The 15,976-nt window shown below is 44.2% G+C and overlaps 1 protein-coding gene across 6 annotated transcripts in view; it reads left to right on the top strand.

The window, feature by feature from the left end:
• KIAA0825 (KIAA0825 ortholog) overlaps positions 1-15,976 on the top strand; it is a 2,662,507-nt gene that overhangs the window by 1,525,179 nt on the left and 1,121,352 nt on the right. For all 6 annotated transcript variants that reach the window (XM_069627636.1, XM_069627637.1, XM_069627638.1 and 3 more), the window contains one exon: positions 14,378-14,560. In XM_069627636.1, the coding sequence (XP_069483737.1) occupies positions 14,378-14,560 (183 nt within the window). The remainder of the gene's footprint in view (positions 1-14,377; positions 14,561-15,976) is intronic.

Below are 15,976 nucleotides of genomic sequence, written 5' to 3'. Positions count from 1 at the left end.
CTTCACCAAGCTCATGGTAGTGGTGGCAGCGCACCTCAGGAAATGGGGGATTCACGTCTACACCCCTACCTGGACGATTGGTTGATCAGGGCGCGCTCTCCCGAGCAAGTCCTGGATCATCTGTCAGTCACCTGCCACTCCCTCCACAAGCTGGGCTTCTCCCTCAACTTAAAGAAGTCCCATTTGACACCAACTCAGAGGCTCCAGTACATCGGAGCTGTGCTCAACACGTCCCTTATACATGTGCAGTCTTATACAATACATGAGGCAATTACCGAGCAGGGGTGTGAGGTTGGATGTTAGTGAAGCTACTCTTTCTTAGGAGCCAACTGATGACCTGCTTCCTGAAGATCTGGAAGGACTCGATAGTTTTCATGTTGAGAGGTAGGGTGTTCCAGAGTTGGGAGGCAAGTACTGTGACGCTGGCCCCTCCAGCTCTTTTTAGGTGGAATCTGGGCACTGTCAAGCATAGAGTGTTGGAGGATCTGGTGGTTCTGGTAGCAGGTTTCATGGTAAATTTGTTAGCTAAATATGGTGGTGCTAGGTGGTTGAGGAACTTGTATGTGAGGCAGATGGTTTTTAAATCGATTTTCTGGCGTATGGAGAGCCATTTGCAGGCTTTCCTGGTAGTGGAAATATGCTCTCGTCTGGGAATGTTCAGGGCTGCGCGCAGAGCATTATTCTGTAGTACTTGTAGTTTTTTGAGTACGGATTGGTTGGCACCTAGGTACAGGCTGTTGCAGTAGTCCAGTCTGGATTGTATGAGGGCTCTGGCGAGGGTGAGGCAGCTATTGGGTGATAGGAAGGGTCTACTGGACCTAATGAGCTTGCCGGTGTAGGCAGAGGCTGAGGCAATCATATTGGTTTGTTTGGAAAGGTTGGTGTTGGCATCCCGATAGAAGCCGAGGGTTTTCACGCTTTTGGCAATAGGGATGATTTGACCATCGATTGTGATGTTATTGTAGCTCGGATTGAGTTTGATTAGGGTGTTAGGGGAGCCAACGATAAGGAGCTCTGTCTTCTCCTCATTCAGGCAGAGGCCATCCATGCCTGAATGATGGAGAATATTTAGTTGATCCGGGCGACGTCTGCTTGGTAATCGCCTTTGATGGTGAGGAGTATCTGGGTGCCATCTGCGCAGTTTGTGTTGGTGACACCCAGATGGTCCAGTTGGTCAAATAGAGGCTTTGTAAATATATTGTACAAAGTGGGGGATACACAGGATCCCTGTGGGACTCCGCATGTGATGGGGATGGGATCTGCTGCAGAAGTTGTTGAGAACACCCGCATGGTTCTGTTTGCCAGGAAGGATTGTATCCATGTGATGGCAGAAGGGGAGAAGTGGGCTGTGGTGGCTAGGTGACTGCAGAGGATTTCGTGGCTGACCAGGTCAAAGGCCGCTGAGAGGTCTAGGAGGAGTAGAATTGCGGCATTGCCTTTATCTTTAATTTCATCAATCTGGCTTTTGAGATCAACAAGGGCAGTTTCTGCTCCGTGTTGAGGTCTGAAGCCAGATTGACGTATTCCTAGTAATTGGTTGGATTCCAGGTATTCCTGAATTTGGATGTAGGTGACTCTGTCCAGGATTTTTAGGAGGAATGGGACTGTGGTGATGGGCCTGTAGTTGTTGGGTATGGCTGGATCAAGGGATTGTTTTTTCAAAAGTGGGAGAACCCATGATTGTTTTAGGTTGCTGGGTATGGAATTATTGGTGAAGGATAGGTTAATTAGTTTGGTGATGGAGGGGGAAAGCTCTCTAGCTGCATCTTTTATGATCTGTGCGGGGCAGCTGTCTCCTTTGCAGTTTGAAGGTTTTAAGGAGGTGATGATTTTTTGAACTTCCGTAATGGTAACTTTCTTAAACGTGAAGGCCAAACTGGTGTGGTTGGGCGTGGGGTTGGGCTGGGGTTGGTGATATTGTTATTGGAGAGTTGTTGGTGCTTGTCCTCAATTTTGGTTTGGAGTCTTGAGATTTTGTTGTTGAGGGCGTTTTGGATTTGTCTTTCAAGCAGGTGTCTGGAGGTGGAATAGGGTGTCGGAATTTCATTTAGGCCAGAAGGTTGTTCTTCCGGCGTTTTATCCTCCTCCACATCCTGGTAAGGAAGTGGAGAGGCTCCATAGGTTTGATTCTAGGAGAGCGTTACGCTTTTATATTTCACGCATGTCCCGGGTCAGAGTGGACGATCAACTCTTCATTGGTTACGCTGGAAAGCATTTGGGACAAGCTGTGACGAAACAGACTTTGTCTCGCTGGATTGTTTTGACTATCTGAGTGTTACCGCTTGGCGGGTAAGGACCCCATTCTACCAGGGGTATTGTGGCCTCTACTGCCCTACAGAGGGGTGTTCCTATTCGTAACATCTATAATGCAGCCACCTGGGCTTCGGTACATACTTTTAAACGTCACTACTCCCTCGATTCCATCCGTGGGCAGGATCTGGTCTGGCCTTTGGCAAGGCGGTCCTTTACTCCGCAATTTGATTGGGCATTCTAAATTTCTGTTTTCTAAATTCTTTTCCCACCTCCTTGCATTGGTACTGCTTTGGGAGTCTGTCATAGATATGGAATACGTCGGAGGACCCAATCCCCTCGAAGAACAAGTTACTCTCTTACCTGGTAACGTTCTTTCGATGGGATGGTCCGACGACGTATTCCATGTCACTCCTTCCCTGCCTTCCCCGCTACAGAATTTCTTATGCGATTGCAGCTTACGTTTTGGCAAGGCTTTGTGTGTCAGACTGGCAGAAGACTGGTGCCACACGTTCTGGGAAAAAACTACAATTGAGGCTACGGGCGTCGTGCGTCCTACTTATAACATCCAGTGACGTCGGCCGTCGGAGGAGGTCCTCGAGGGCGGCGTATCAACGTCATCGACGCAGGACGCAGACGCCGAAGATTTTCCAAAGCAGCACAGCTGTGGTGATCACATGTCATAGACATGGAATACGTCGTCGGACCATCCCATCGAAAGAACGTTACCAGCTAAGAGAGTAACTTGTTCTTCGAGGGGATTGGGTCCTCCGACGTATTCCATATCTATGACAGTAATCACCACAGCTGTGCTGATTACTGTCATAGATATGGAATACGTTGTTGGGCCATCCCATCGAAAGAACGTTACCAGGTAAGAGAGTAACTTGTTCTTCTCTGCCAACAACCAAATAACCTCAGTTCCCCGGATGCCAACATACCCCAGCTCATTGCCCCATTAATGAAACCCAACACCAAATTCATGCTCCTTAGTGACTTCAACCTAGGATTCTATGAACCCACAGACCCGAAGTCTACCGCCTTCTTCACAGCTCTTGATGATATGAATCTCACCCAAGTTGTCTTCGCCCAACCCATTTCAATCTATCAACATTCCCACCCAAGTCACCTCGATTAACCCTGTACCCTGGACAGAGCAATCTGTGACTCAATTCTCTATCACCCCACGTCCTCAGCCTCAGCAACCACCCATCACGGCCAGGCACACCCGTAAACTAACTTAGGAAATACTGAAACCTACCATTCCCACCTCTCTGAAGCCACGGCCTAACAACTGACCCTGAAGTCATTCTCAACACTTACAATTCGGCTCTCCTAAATGCTTTGACCTAGCACACCCCCCTCAAAACTACATCTCGCAAAAAAGAACACCTCTGGAGGAAAGACCCCTACAACAAGGAAACCTTCTCCAACTCAGCCACCTCATACAAAAAAGCTATCACCACCAAAGCCAGCACATACAATACTTGAATTGCTGAAGCTAGTTCTAACACCAGAGAGCTCTTTAAGATCTTCAAGGATCTTGAAACCCCAGCCCCCCCACCAGCTTCGCTAAATATAAATCCTTGTGCGCCCTTGTTCAATCAGCCCTTGTGAACAAAACACTCAATCTTTATAGCAAAAACGTTGTCAAGAAATCCCTGCTCCTCACTGCCAAGGACACCCCTCCACCCATCACCCCACTCACCCCTATAACCCCCCTTCAAATTCTCCCTGTCTCCCCTTCAAATGTACTCACCACCATCCAACGCCTCAAAGCCTCCAATTGCAAAGGTGACATCTGCCCAGCTAACCTCATCAAGATCTGTGCAGACCCCCTTACTCCCACCATTCCAAAATGTATCAACGCCTCCCTCAACACCTGCACAATCCCCAACTCCATCAAAGAAACGTGGGTCACACCACTCCTAAAAATAACCCCCCTTGACCTCACTCTTCCCACAAACTACTGCCCTTTTATTACCTTGCCCTATATCCTGAAAAACCTTGATCGCAAAGCTTACTCCAAACCCATCTAGAAACTAACAACCTACTTGGCACCCAACAATCCGGCTTCAGGAATCCGGACACAGCATGGAATCTGCCCTTCTTGACCTAAAGATCCAGCTTGATCACATCCATGATACTGAAGACCTTGCTGTCGTCCTCTTACTTGACCTCTCGACTGCCTTCGATCTCGTCGATCACGACATCCTCTGGCACGACCTCACAGGCTCTTTCAACATTTCCCTCGAAGCAGCCGACTAGACCAAAGTCCTTCATAAGCGAATGAACCTCCAGGGTCTTAGCGGAGACCGAATCAGCGTATCCCATCCCTACTGCCTTTGGTGTCCCCCAAGGATGCCGTCCCTTGGCCTACACTCTACAACATGTATACTAAGCCACTCTTTGACAAACTGGACAACCTAAACATTCCCTACACAAACTTTGCTGATGACACACAGGTCCTCCTTAAACTCACCGGCAACTATTAGCTTGACTCCTACAATGTCCACCGGGTCTTCAGCATCATCCAGACCTGGATGGCTAACCACCACCTCTGCCTGAATGATGACAAGACGGAGTTGACCCTGCTTTCACCTCCTTGCATCGACAGTAACATCAGCCCTGTTTCATTGCATGTTAAAACATTGTGGGTCTACCTCGACGCTGAGTTAAACATGCATAAACATGTCAAGGCTGTTGCCTCGTCTACTGCCTATTCTACAAAACTAATCAACCTATCCAGGACGTTTCTCACCACCACCAACAGCTTCACATTGGCCAGAGCCATTAGAGGTAGCAAACCTGACTACTGCAATTCCATCCTTGCAGGACTCTCCTCAAAAAACCTTAAAACATTGCAGCTGATCTAAAATAACACCCTCAGAGCTATGTGGGGTTTGAAACGATCAGACCACATCTCCAGAGTGAGACGCGAAGCCCATTGGTTACCAGTCCAGGCGCGCATTGAGTTTAAAATCCTGTCCATTACTCATCGCTGCCTAACAACACTGCCTCGCCCTAACTCACACACCGTATCTTCAAAAACCCCAAGTTACATAGCCTGCGCTCCTCCTCCTCCTCTACCTCACTAATTACCCCAAGGTTCACCACAAAAAGGGCAGGAGAAAGTAGCTTCACAGTTATCGCCCCCACCCTCTGGAAGCTTCCACCCAACTTCAAAGAAGACCCCTCCTATCAGTCCTTTCGCTAAAACAGCATAACATTTTTGTTTACATATATGGCTAAAAGCACTCTCGCCTGTATTGCTGTCTGCACGATAACTGCCTTACGTTACCATGTTGGTACTGTGTGTCTCTAATGCACTGAATGTAATGCAACGTCTAACGCTGTGATACCTCAGGATGTTGGGCGCTATCAATAAATGAAATAAATAAATATGTTAGCCTGGAACAGCTGCATGTGAATGCTGAATGAGACCAGTGGAAGCATGGTCGTGTAGGGAAGTGTGTTTGGGGAAGGGGAAGCCCTTTTGCATTGGGTGCACATCTGGCCTCATTTCCATCACCTGTATGCATTCACAGCCTGCTTTCAGGTGTAGGCATCTCTGCAGTGTTACTGACATTTCCCAATTCGTAATGGGCCGGTAATACCGGGCTGGTTGTTCTGCTATCGGATATTCATTTGCCGGTATTTCTCGAGCTGGAAATACCGGCAACAGTATTGCCTATTGTCGCCAACTCGTACTTCGCCAGAACAGTAAAAGTGCTGGTAACTGGATTTACCACCACTTTTACCATTTACTGGTGAACTCGTAATGAGACCCATAGGGCGAGCATGGGCCTTTAATTGTTGTCTTATTCTGTCAACAATGGGATTTAACCTTGTTGACGGGCGCGTGGTCCTGGAGAAATAGTCGACCGTCTGAGGAAGCCACGCTGTTTTATAGGGTACATACAGAAGGGAAACAACCCTGTGTGCAGCAAGCAGGAGGATGAAGTGCAGGTTGGTCGAAATTGGAGGCAGCTGCAGCACGAGGACGACAAGCTAATGAGGAAGGAAACTGGAGGGCAACAGCAGCATGAAAAGAAGTCCAGAGCAATCCTGACGGAGTGAGCCAATACAGGAAGAAGCAGGTGACATGAGGAGTATTTGGTAGAAGCAGCTTGAGCACAAGGAAGATGAGCATAACAGGAAGGGAACTGAAGAGCAACAGCAGCATGAAAGAATTGCAGGCAGGCGGAGCATCAGGCATCAGAGGAACCTTTCTACCATTTCCGATGAATGAATGAATGAATGAATGAATGAATGAATGAGAGAGAGAAAATGGAGCCGGAAAGGACGCCTGGAAGCGCAAAGGTACGCTTAGCCAAACCTGGGCACCATCTTGGAGTGGGAGCTGAAAGGCGATCTGAGCTCGCCAGAGCGACTGGAGAAATACCACAAGTGCAATAAGGAGGCGGCCATCGGCACCAATGGGCCAGGACTGCCTGATGATTCATAACACATAGAAATAAGTCCTCTTTCCAAATGAAAACACAAATATTCCTTTTACACTGTTGCTCTAGGTCCGTTTTTTAGGGTTCTCATCAGTTTTTCAATAGACTGCAATATAGAGTTTCTTGTTTTTGAGTTAAATTTTATTTCAGGAAAGGGAAGTTCCAAAGTTCCAGCCAACACTAGTTTAGACCCTGCCAGGTCTTTGTCAGGGCCAAGAGAGAAGTGTGATTCTTGTAATAATCTTGAGAATAATAATAAAAACAATTCTGATAGCATTGCTCTCCATTAGTGTTTCTTGTGAATAGTGTCTCTAGCCATTGTGTATTCCACAAGGGTGTGTGAGACTGTGTTCAGCATGTACATCAGTAGATGAAATATCAAGTTCTAAGGTTGCAGAATAGCTGTGTTCAGTTAGGAGGTATCTTATTCATTTTGCAGTGCTGTTGCAGGTACCCAAATTAAATCTATAACAACTGAGGGATGTGTTTCATCCTGCCGATTTCTTGCGATGTCATAGCATTCCTCAGCAGCAATTCTGAAACCTTAGAACATAATATTTCCTCTACTGATGTGCTGATGGGTTAATGAGCCGCATGTACACTATAGGACAGAGGTCTTGGGTTCAGTAGGCAGCGGAGGAGTAATGCTATGCAGCCGCAGAAGCGCACTCTTCGGTCCACCTGAACCCAAAAGGCAGAATCCCGTTGAGATCCCTTATATTGGAAACCCACAGCTCTTTATCCTAATATGAGCTACCCTTTTGAGAGTGGTAAACCTCACATGGGACCAACACCCATGCAAGTGGAACTAGCTTGGATGGTCAAATCATGCGGTATAAGTAAAAAGACTATAAAATCAAGAACCAACAGATTAAAGAAACAAAGCCCGAGATGTAGAAAAAGGAAGGGGGAACTACTCAGAGTGAATTTGTTGACTTGGTAGACAGTATAGCATTTTGAGAGGAGAATGTTGAGGGCAAAATGCGAGAGGAAGATAATGAGGAGAGAGGGGTATGTCAGTTGGAGGAGGGTGCTACAGTGATGCTTGCAGGCCAGAAGAGCCTCTCAGAGGGACATTGCAAGAAAGGAAGGTTAGACCAGTGAAGCCAAAGCTGGCGACAGGCTATGACTAGCTTTAGGCAAACTGGAGAAGCTCTCATTTCAGATCTCAAACAATGGCTGAGAACCTTTGTGGGCAATGGTGAAAACATTGAGGGGGGATCAGAAAGAGATTGGGAAAAGTGATTAGAACCTCACAAAACTAACTGGGAGCCATAGTCCAGATCTTGGTGGAGAGAGAGTTGCCCCCAGCCCAAAGTAAAGATAGGCTTGCAAGATCTAGGTAGAGGGTGAAGATCTTCTACCAAGAGCAACCCAGATTGGTGTGGGCATGAATGTTAATAGTTTTACAAAGCTGTGAACGCCATTCTTACAATAAGGTGTAAAGACTTGCTTTGTAAGCTGTGAGAGTCTGTTGCTCAATTTTGAGCATTGGGGGAGCAAATAGATCATAACCATCTGGAAGATGTAGTCTCTATATATCGATTGCAGCATATACCACATGTTGCTTCTTTCAGTTATCCTGTTACCATTCACTGAAGCAACACTTGCATTTTTTTTTGCTTCTTTAAATTGAAGTCCTAGCATTTGAGAAAGGGGAGGGGTATCCCTGAAACTTGCTGTGCATTGTAAGGGTGAGTGGATGCTTATATGCTATGTATTTACTCAAACCACAACGGCAATGAAATACATGATTGAACTAGCACATAGAGTGTTGGATTGTTATAATTTGAAATGTGTGTGGCAGAAGGAGTATTGCAGCTAAAAAAACAAGTAGGCCATCGCGTTCTCCCATAGGGGAAAGAAATGCTGTTGTCAAGGGATGACAATGCATGAATAAGGCAAACACTATGACTGCAGCCTGGATGATATCCCGGTCATGACATGGACCATCAGCACAACATGTGTCCACGGGCATTCCACTCTCTGTGACACTGAGTCTGGCTTAACAGTGCCCCCCGGCGGACATCTGGGAATAGTTTGTTTTCTAGTATAGGGATTGACTTTGGGCCTTTGTCTTTAAGAATAGGAATGTGTTTCACAATGCCGTATGATCCGAAGGTAGTCCTGCTGGGGGCAGTAGCGAAAGGCATCTACCCGGCAAAAGGGCACAGCGCCACGCAAATTACACACCTTCTCTCTGCTGCAAAATTGAACTCTGGCTCAAGGGTGGAAATCGGTACAAGGTCCGATCGTTGCTTGGTGGTGGATTAAAATATGGAGTATTTTGGCAATGGAGAAAATCTGTGCAATCCAGGCTGACAGATACCTCAAATTTCTGGCAATTTGGGAGCCCTTTCGCAAAATGGTAAGAGACAGAGAACCGCACTTTTTTAGGCCCATGATTCTGAGAAACCCAGACACTCATTAAAATATACTATAACTTGACTCACGTAGACATAGAACCCGAAAACTGCATATTGGACAATATTGGAACCGACCAACTGAAGAAGGAAGGAAGGGAGGGGGGAGGAGGGGGGGACTTTGGGAGGTTGAAAAGTTAAAAACTGCAGTTCCAGTGAAGATAGTGCATGTATTTTCATAGATGATGTGAATTAATGTTAACTTCATGCTTATTGTTTCAAGGTTGTGGTTTATAAATACTACATTGGTCTAACTCTCTGTATGAATCGGCAGAATAAATAAACCTTGATTTAAAAAAAAAAAAAAGAATAGGAATTAGTTTAGGGACAAATAGTGGTCCTCCAGTCTTTTGGACTAAGAGCCCATTGCACATTTTGTATTGTTCCTATTGCCTGCCCCTGTTTTGACGGACAATTCTCCCAACGAGTTAGCCTTTTCCTATATGCTGTCCTTCAGATACCAGATAGAGCTTCTCCCACAATGTGGAAATCCTAATCCCATACGGACCAAGTAGAACCCAAGAGTCCCAGAAGTGCATTGTGGGTAAGCATACTCCTGAGGGCTCTACCAAACTATGGGAAAAGCCTAATAATCAGACATCCTCTTAGATGTTATATTGTATTAGAGGGTGTTGTACCGCTGTTCTGATTTCAGAAGACCTTATACCAAGGAGTCCACTTTTTGTTCCTCCCTTTTTGCTTTGCTACGTTGGAACGCTTAAAATAAACCTAGGTAAAATGACTAAAAAATTAACTTTAAGCCTTCTGTTAGTTCCTACTTGTGACCAGGGTTATTTAGCACACTTGGTGGGTCATCAAGGGTTGGGTGGAGTGGTAAAAATGTGGCTGTAATGCTATTACCGCCGAATTAACGCTCCACCCAATCCCGAGTTTGAGTGTAAAGTGGGAGGTTTATCTCCAGATTTTTGCTGGAGGTAAAAACCTTACCTTTCCGCTAATTTTCGGCGCTGTTAGCGCAGCATTAATTGCGCCAGCTCTAATAGCGCCAAAAAAAAACATTGGGTCCAATGGACCCAATGTGAATGGAGAATTACAGCCATACCGCAACTCTGGATACGGCGCAAATTTGCGCCAGACCGAGTTGGGGTAAAGCTAATAGCGTTGGGCGGTCTCCTGACGCATTGACCACTGGAATACCACCCAACTCGTGATGAGGCACTTGGTCTTCAGGATATACATCGTGCCTTCAGTACTGACAAAGCAAGTAACAAACCGCCATACAGGACGTGATAGGAACCAGGATTCAACAAGAAATGTGGCGCTCCTGTCCCAATGTTAAGCATTTGTTGCAATTGCCCGACTATACATAATTCGTAAATGCCGGGTTTAGTAGACTCATTTGTGTGCTTCCCAAGTCCCAGGGGCCATGCAGCAGTCTGGGCCCCTGAGTGTGGTGGATCAGCAGTCAAAGGGTTAAGAAAGACGCCCATGTTTCCATGCAGGGGGCCCCCACACCAGTATTTTTGGGAGAAGTTGATTGAGCAAATGTATTTAGGCTGAGAACAGTTACCCGTAAGGTAATTACCATACTATGCTTGCAACTACAATAGCAATCACACCCTGGTGGATAAAAGTTGACAACTCTCCATTGAACCCTGCCTGGGGAAAATGATATTACTTAATGCTCATGGGCAAAGGAACAGCTACAATTTTAAAACACAGCGTAAGTTAACTGAAACTGGTCCCGGCTGATGATTTTTTATAATTAAATAAAGACCTTGCTCATAGACTATACACCCTGCAGAACCTTTCTTGAAAGGGGACACGTTAATTTCACTGAAACATTTCTTGATAATGCAATAACTGTAAATATGCTAGACTCCTATTTTGTAAGGAATTCTTGGTTGTCCTTTTTTAACCCATGACTCTACATGTTGAACCATTTATTCCATGTATTTGTTATAGTTATTTCGGTTCTGCTGCAATTTCCGCTTGCTCACTTATTGCCTTCTGCTTTCATTGTGCTCCTTTCAAATGTTATTTTAAGGCAAGAGAAATGTGTTGAATATAGGCTTGTACCAGATAATCATAGAGTTGGCGGACTACTATGTTTTCTAGCACCATTCATGAATCTGAGGGAAACCAGACATATTCATGGACATGAAATGTATGGTTTAAAGTGATGGGGACAATCGTCCTGTTTAAGTTTCAGAGAGACGGTACTTGAGGAAAATGAGTGGCTTATTACATTTTGAGATCCACAGGGCTAAAGCTTCTGCATGCTACTAAGGCAAATTATCCATCGGTCTAGTGGTGAGATATAATGAGAGAAATGTCTGTCATGGGAGGATACCTCCTGGAAAGCTGAGCTTAGAGAGATTGAAGAGACCATGGGGAGATCAGAGAATGATTCCTTGACAATATCTTCTTAAATTTGTTTAAAATGGGAGCAATTGGCAAAAAAAGAGAAGATTTATTTAGCTTTCGTACGTTTTGCTTTCGCATTCAACAGTGTTGTCAGGTCTATTTTATGGTTAGAATTATCAAAGTGGTCATGTCCAGTTTATTGGATGGACATTTTACGAGAATTCCACACAGAGACACATATTTATGTCTGTTTAAACCAATAAGGCAGGATATTATACATATCAGAGCCTTAAACAGGGATGCATGTTGGCTCCACTGTTGTTTAGTTTATTTATCTCTGATATTCAGGATTTTATGAGCAAAGCCAGGTGTTTCCCTCCGATTTTAGGGGGTGGTCCTATAAGTTGTCTGCTGTACATTGACGACTTGGTGCTAATAGACCAAAACCTGATAGGCCTTCAACGCCAACTGAGTGGATTGGCGAGATATGCAGAATATAGTTGTTTTTATATCTCAGAAATCAATAGAGCGAGTGGATTTCTTCGCTTTCTTGGGTTCACCATTAATGGTACTGTAAATCTGGTAGTTACTGTTAATAAGGTAAAAATCAAAACTAGGTATTTGGCTTCCCAGGCAAGTCTTATTAACGGAAAATATGGTAAATGTTCTCTGATGCCAGTAGGTCGATTTGACAAATGAAAGGTTGTGCCTGCCTTGATTTATAGTGCGGACATTTTTATTTATGAATGACTTTTCCATTTGGGAATCCCAAGAGGCAACATTTTGGAGGAACATTTGTCATTCACGAACAGGGTCCCTATGAAAACCATCAGATTCAAGTCAGGTCTGTTATCAATGCAGCCGATGATCGAATGGAGAATTGTAACCTTGTTTTGTAAAAGTATTCTTGCAGCCCAAGAGACTGTGTATAATCTTTTGTATCGCACAATGAAGGATAAAAAGGATAATTGCCTGGTATTATGGATGCTATCTGTTTGAACACTTTTAAAGAGCCTGGATGTGGCCGTAGATATTTTAATAAGTAATCCATTACGAGTAAAGAACATTTCTTATGGGATGTACTAGATTGTGACGTGTTAAGCAGTGAAAGTGAAACAATATAGACTATTTCATCATTTAAATCATGAAGTGAAAGCTTTTGATGCGATTCCTAACTATGTAATGAGGTTTCCTTGTGCTAGGTTGCAAGCTAAGTTTCCTAGACTTCAGTTTAATCTATATTTAACTATTGAGGTTTTAGGTGCTTGTACTGGTTTACCAGGAATTCAGCACACCTGTAGATTATGTAAGCAAACTGATGTGTTAGAGAACTTAGAGCAACTGCTGATGGAATGTCCGAGCTTTTTGTTGCAAAGACATCTTTATTTTTTTAACAGGTAAGTTCTCTGACAATGGAGCAATGGTGGTTTATGTTGCTGAATGCATCAAGGACACCTTTGATAATCTCTGTTGTAAGATTCTTAGATGCGATTTTTAATGGAAATGTAACTATTGTACCGTAGTGAAAATTGTAATTCTATGAGAAGTTAGTATGGATTTAATTTGTTATATATGAATTTAACATTGCATTTTGTAATGTTGAAATATATTGTTTTGTGAAAGATTTGTTTACCAAATCAAACACAATAAAAAAAAAAAGGAAGAAAAGTAAGTCTTCCAAGTCTGAACCCTTATTGTTTGTCCTGGAAGGATATTGGCAGGACTGTAGAATTCAGGGATACCTATCAACTGCTCCTGCTTATGGCACAGACATGAACGTCTCAGTCTATCAACCTGCAATGATCAGATGGAATGTGGAAAGCATCAAGTACTGCTTTGTGGCAGCAAAGAGACAGTTGCCACGCAGGAAGGCTGGTCATTCTACAAGAGGGAGAGCTGGAATGACAGCTTTCCCTCTTCAAATGAAACCAACCTCACTTACATTTTCCAGGTTCTTATTCAGATTTTCTTCAAATAAGCATGCAAATCTAGTTTAAAAAATCCATTGCAGTAATAAATTAGGTTAGTTTCCTGTAGGTTTAATTTTCCAGCATTGGTATATTTTATAGATTGGTTTGCGATCCATCCTCCGCCGAGGTAGTATTTTGGGTTAACCATCTGTTTTTTAATCTCAGGTGTGAGGTGTTAGGGTTGTAGTTATGATGTCAGCAGGGCCTGTAGGACAAAACAAGCACTACTAGCCCCCAACAAATACTTATTGTTTGACTTGTACATACATAATAATGTTAACAGAGGGTGTATTAAAATGAGCATACTAATCTATCAAAGATAACCATGCTGGCGAACTATATCTACTTGCAAGTAACTTTATTTTTCTCACCATAGTGACTTATATTTTTAGTCCTATTCACCTTTGACACACACAACTCCCCCTCCTACCTGCTGGGACCATAGTATAAGAGAGGAGGAAAATAATTGTGAAGCTGAAGCCAGTGGGTGCAGAAGGAGTTTGTGTAACAAAGATGGATCTGTGAATACATTTGGGGGTTCCATTATCTCTATTTCAAAGTTTGTCATGCTGTCCCAAAAATGTTTGTCGCCGTATGCAGTACAGGCAACACTAAAAGTCTGAAGATATTGACATTAAGTGTACAAGCAGCATGATGTTCAACATTTTATCTCTGTGTGGTCATGCATGTAGCATGCCTACAAATTCACAGTTAGGGCTACAATACCTAGAAATGATGAGTAACCCGATGGTTATATAGACTTAAGGATTCTCTAGCCATTGTTGGATTTTGTTGTTTACTGGATCCCAAGCAAAAATGTTTGTGTGTATTTGTATGTACAAATGTATAAACTAAAAAGGGTTTACTTAATGAAATTGTTCTTGTAGATCATGACAAAATAACCCATGTCTGATGGCTGCTTTTTATTCTGTTTTCCTGCTAGGATTGATGTTACAACTATTCTTCTGTGCGCTGAAAAGTTTCTGTGGTCAGTGTGCTGCTCTGTGCGTGAACTGTGTAGCCCAACTCAGGAGCTATGCGCCAAGATTGTCAAAATACACATCCATTGTGACAATCTACTCAATGCACTGTGTGTCATAAGTGCACCCTTAAAAGTTCTGCATGAGTAAGTAGTGGACATGTTCATAATACAGATGGTTGTGCCTCTTCCTTGGTTTGTAATGTCTATAATAATCGACTGCAGTTATGAAACAGCAGTTTGGGTACTTGCTTATTGTTTTAGTGATACAGCTGCCAGAACATCCAAGGTGAGTATTGTAGAGATATGTTCCTTGTAGGAGCATCTTGAACAGGGCCTATGCTATGTACTCTCTATGTATTTTGCCCTTGGTGGAGGTAATTGAAGGAGGAGCAGTGTCCGAGGCCTCATCTAGGGAAAGGTGGCTTTTTGACATTGCCCAGCACCACTAGGTTTGCTCTTCGTCTTTATTCGCATCCAGCATGAGTCTCGTTTTAGTGGAGTAGCTGAAAGCTGCATGTTTCTTGTTGGTTAACTGTCTACAAAAACCAAGTACATAGAGTTTCCGCAGAAGGTCAATTCTACTCGTACTGGGGCATGCCTCTATCCTTGGTCACCAAGTGGAAGAGGACAGACAGTACAACCGTAGTGTAAGGTATTTATGTATGTGGGGCTTCAACAACCCTGATAAAAAAAAATGTCTTACTGCATGCTGTGATGAATTGAGGTAGTTTGTCCCTTCTCAGCAAAGGGGATCCCCCCCATTGAGAGGGTTGGTAGGTGAGCCCGCTCCGCAATTCCCTCCCTAGGGGTAGATGCAAGTGGGGCCTCAACGGGAGGGACTCCCCTTTGGGGACAAAGACTCCTGTTCCTGTGAGGAACATCCTAGAGAACATACCAATAACATCTCTTCTAAGATATCCTGTGATGATTTATGCAAAGAAAATATCAATATGTGCTATTGTCAAAAACAAACTGCAAATGTTCCTTTAACTGAGAAATCCTCATTAACTAAGAAGAGGAGGATTACCCCTGGAGGAGAAGAGAAGTCATGGAGGACAGAAATAAAGTTCTATGTAACATCGCCAGGGAAGTTCCATGGCACTGTCGCAAATGAAAGGGGAAGAGCCTGGAGAGAAAGGAGAGAAGCCCATGAGTTATGAATTGCATGCCAGCATTAAGCAGAGGCTGGATGCCCTACGTCTACAAGTTTTGAGAGAGCAGGAGCCTGTGGGTGGCGGGTGGCATCTCTCAAGAAAGGGCAGGAGAGAAGTACTGTTGGACGCAGAGCATCCTACAAGCTGTGAACGGAATGAGGGGAAGAGTGGTGGCATGACTGCAAGAAACCTGTGGTGGACCTACGGCCCCGTTAACAACACTGATTCTACTCCAGTGAAACAAACTAATCTGGTACCTGGAAAACCAGAGAGCCTTCAGTTACGATGCCACGAAAGAAGACATGTGAAGAAAACATCAAAGGCCACCCTGACAAAGTTGATAGACAACTAGGTGAAACGGAGAACCCAGTGACGTTATCCCTACCAGTCACAAGTAACTGGGAAG

The sequence above is a fragment of the Ambystoma mexicanum genome, chromosome 6p (genome assembly GCF_040938575.1).
Source record: "Ambystoma mexicanum isolate Mex_15411 chromosome 6p, UKY_AmexF1_1, whole genome shotgun sequence".
Taxonomy (NCBI): domain Eukaryota; kingdom Metazoa; phylum Chordata; class Amphibia; order Caudata; family Ambystomatidae; genus Ambystoma; species Ambystoma mexicanum.
This window is presented reverse-complemented; position numbering and strand designations above follow the sequence as displayed.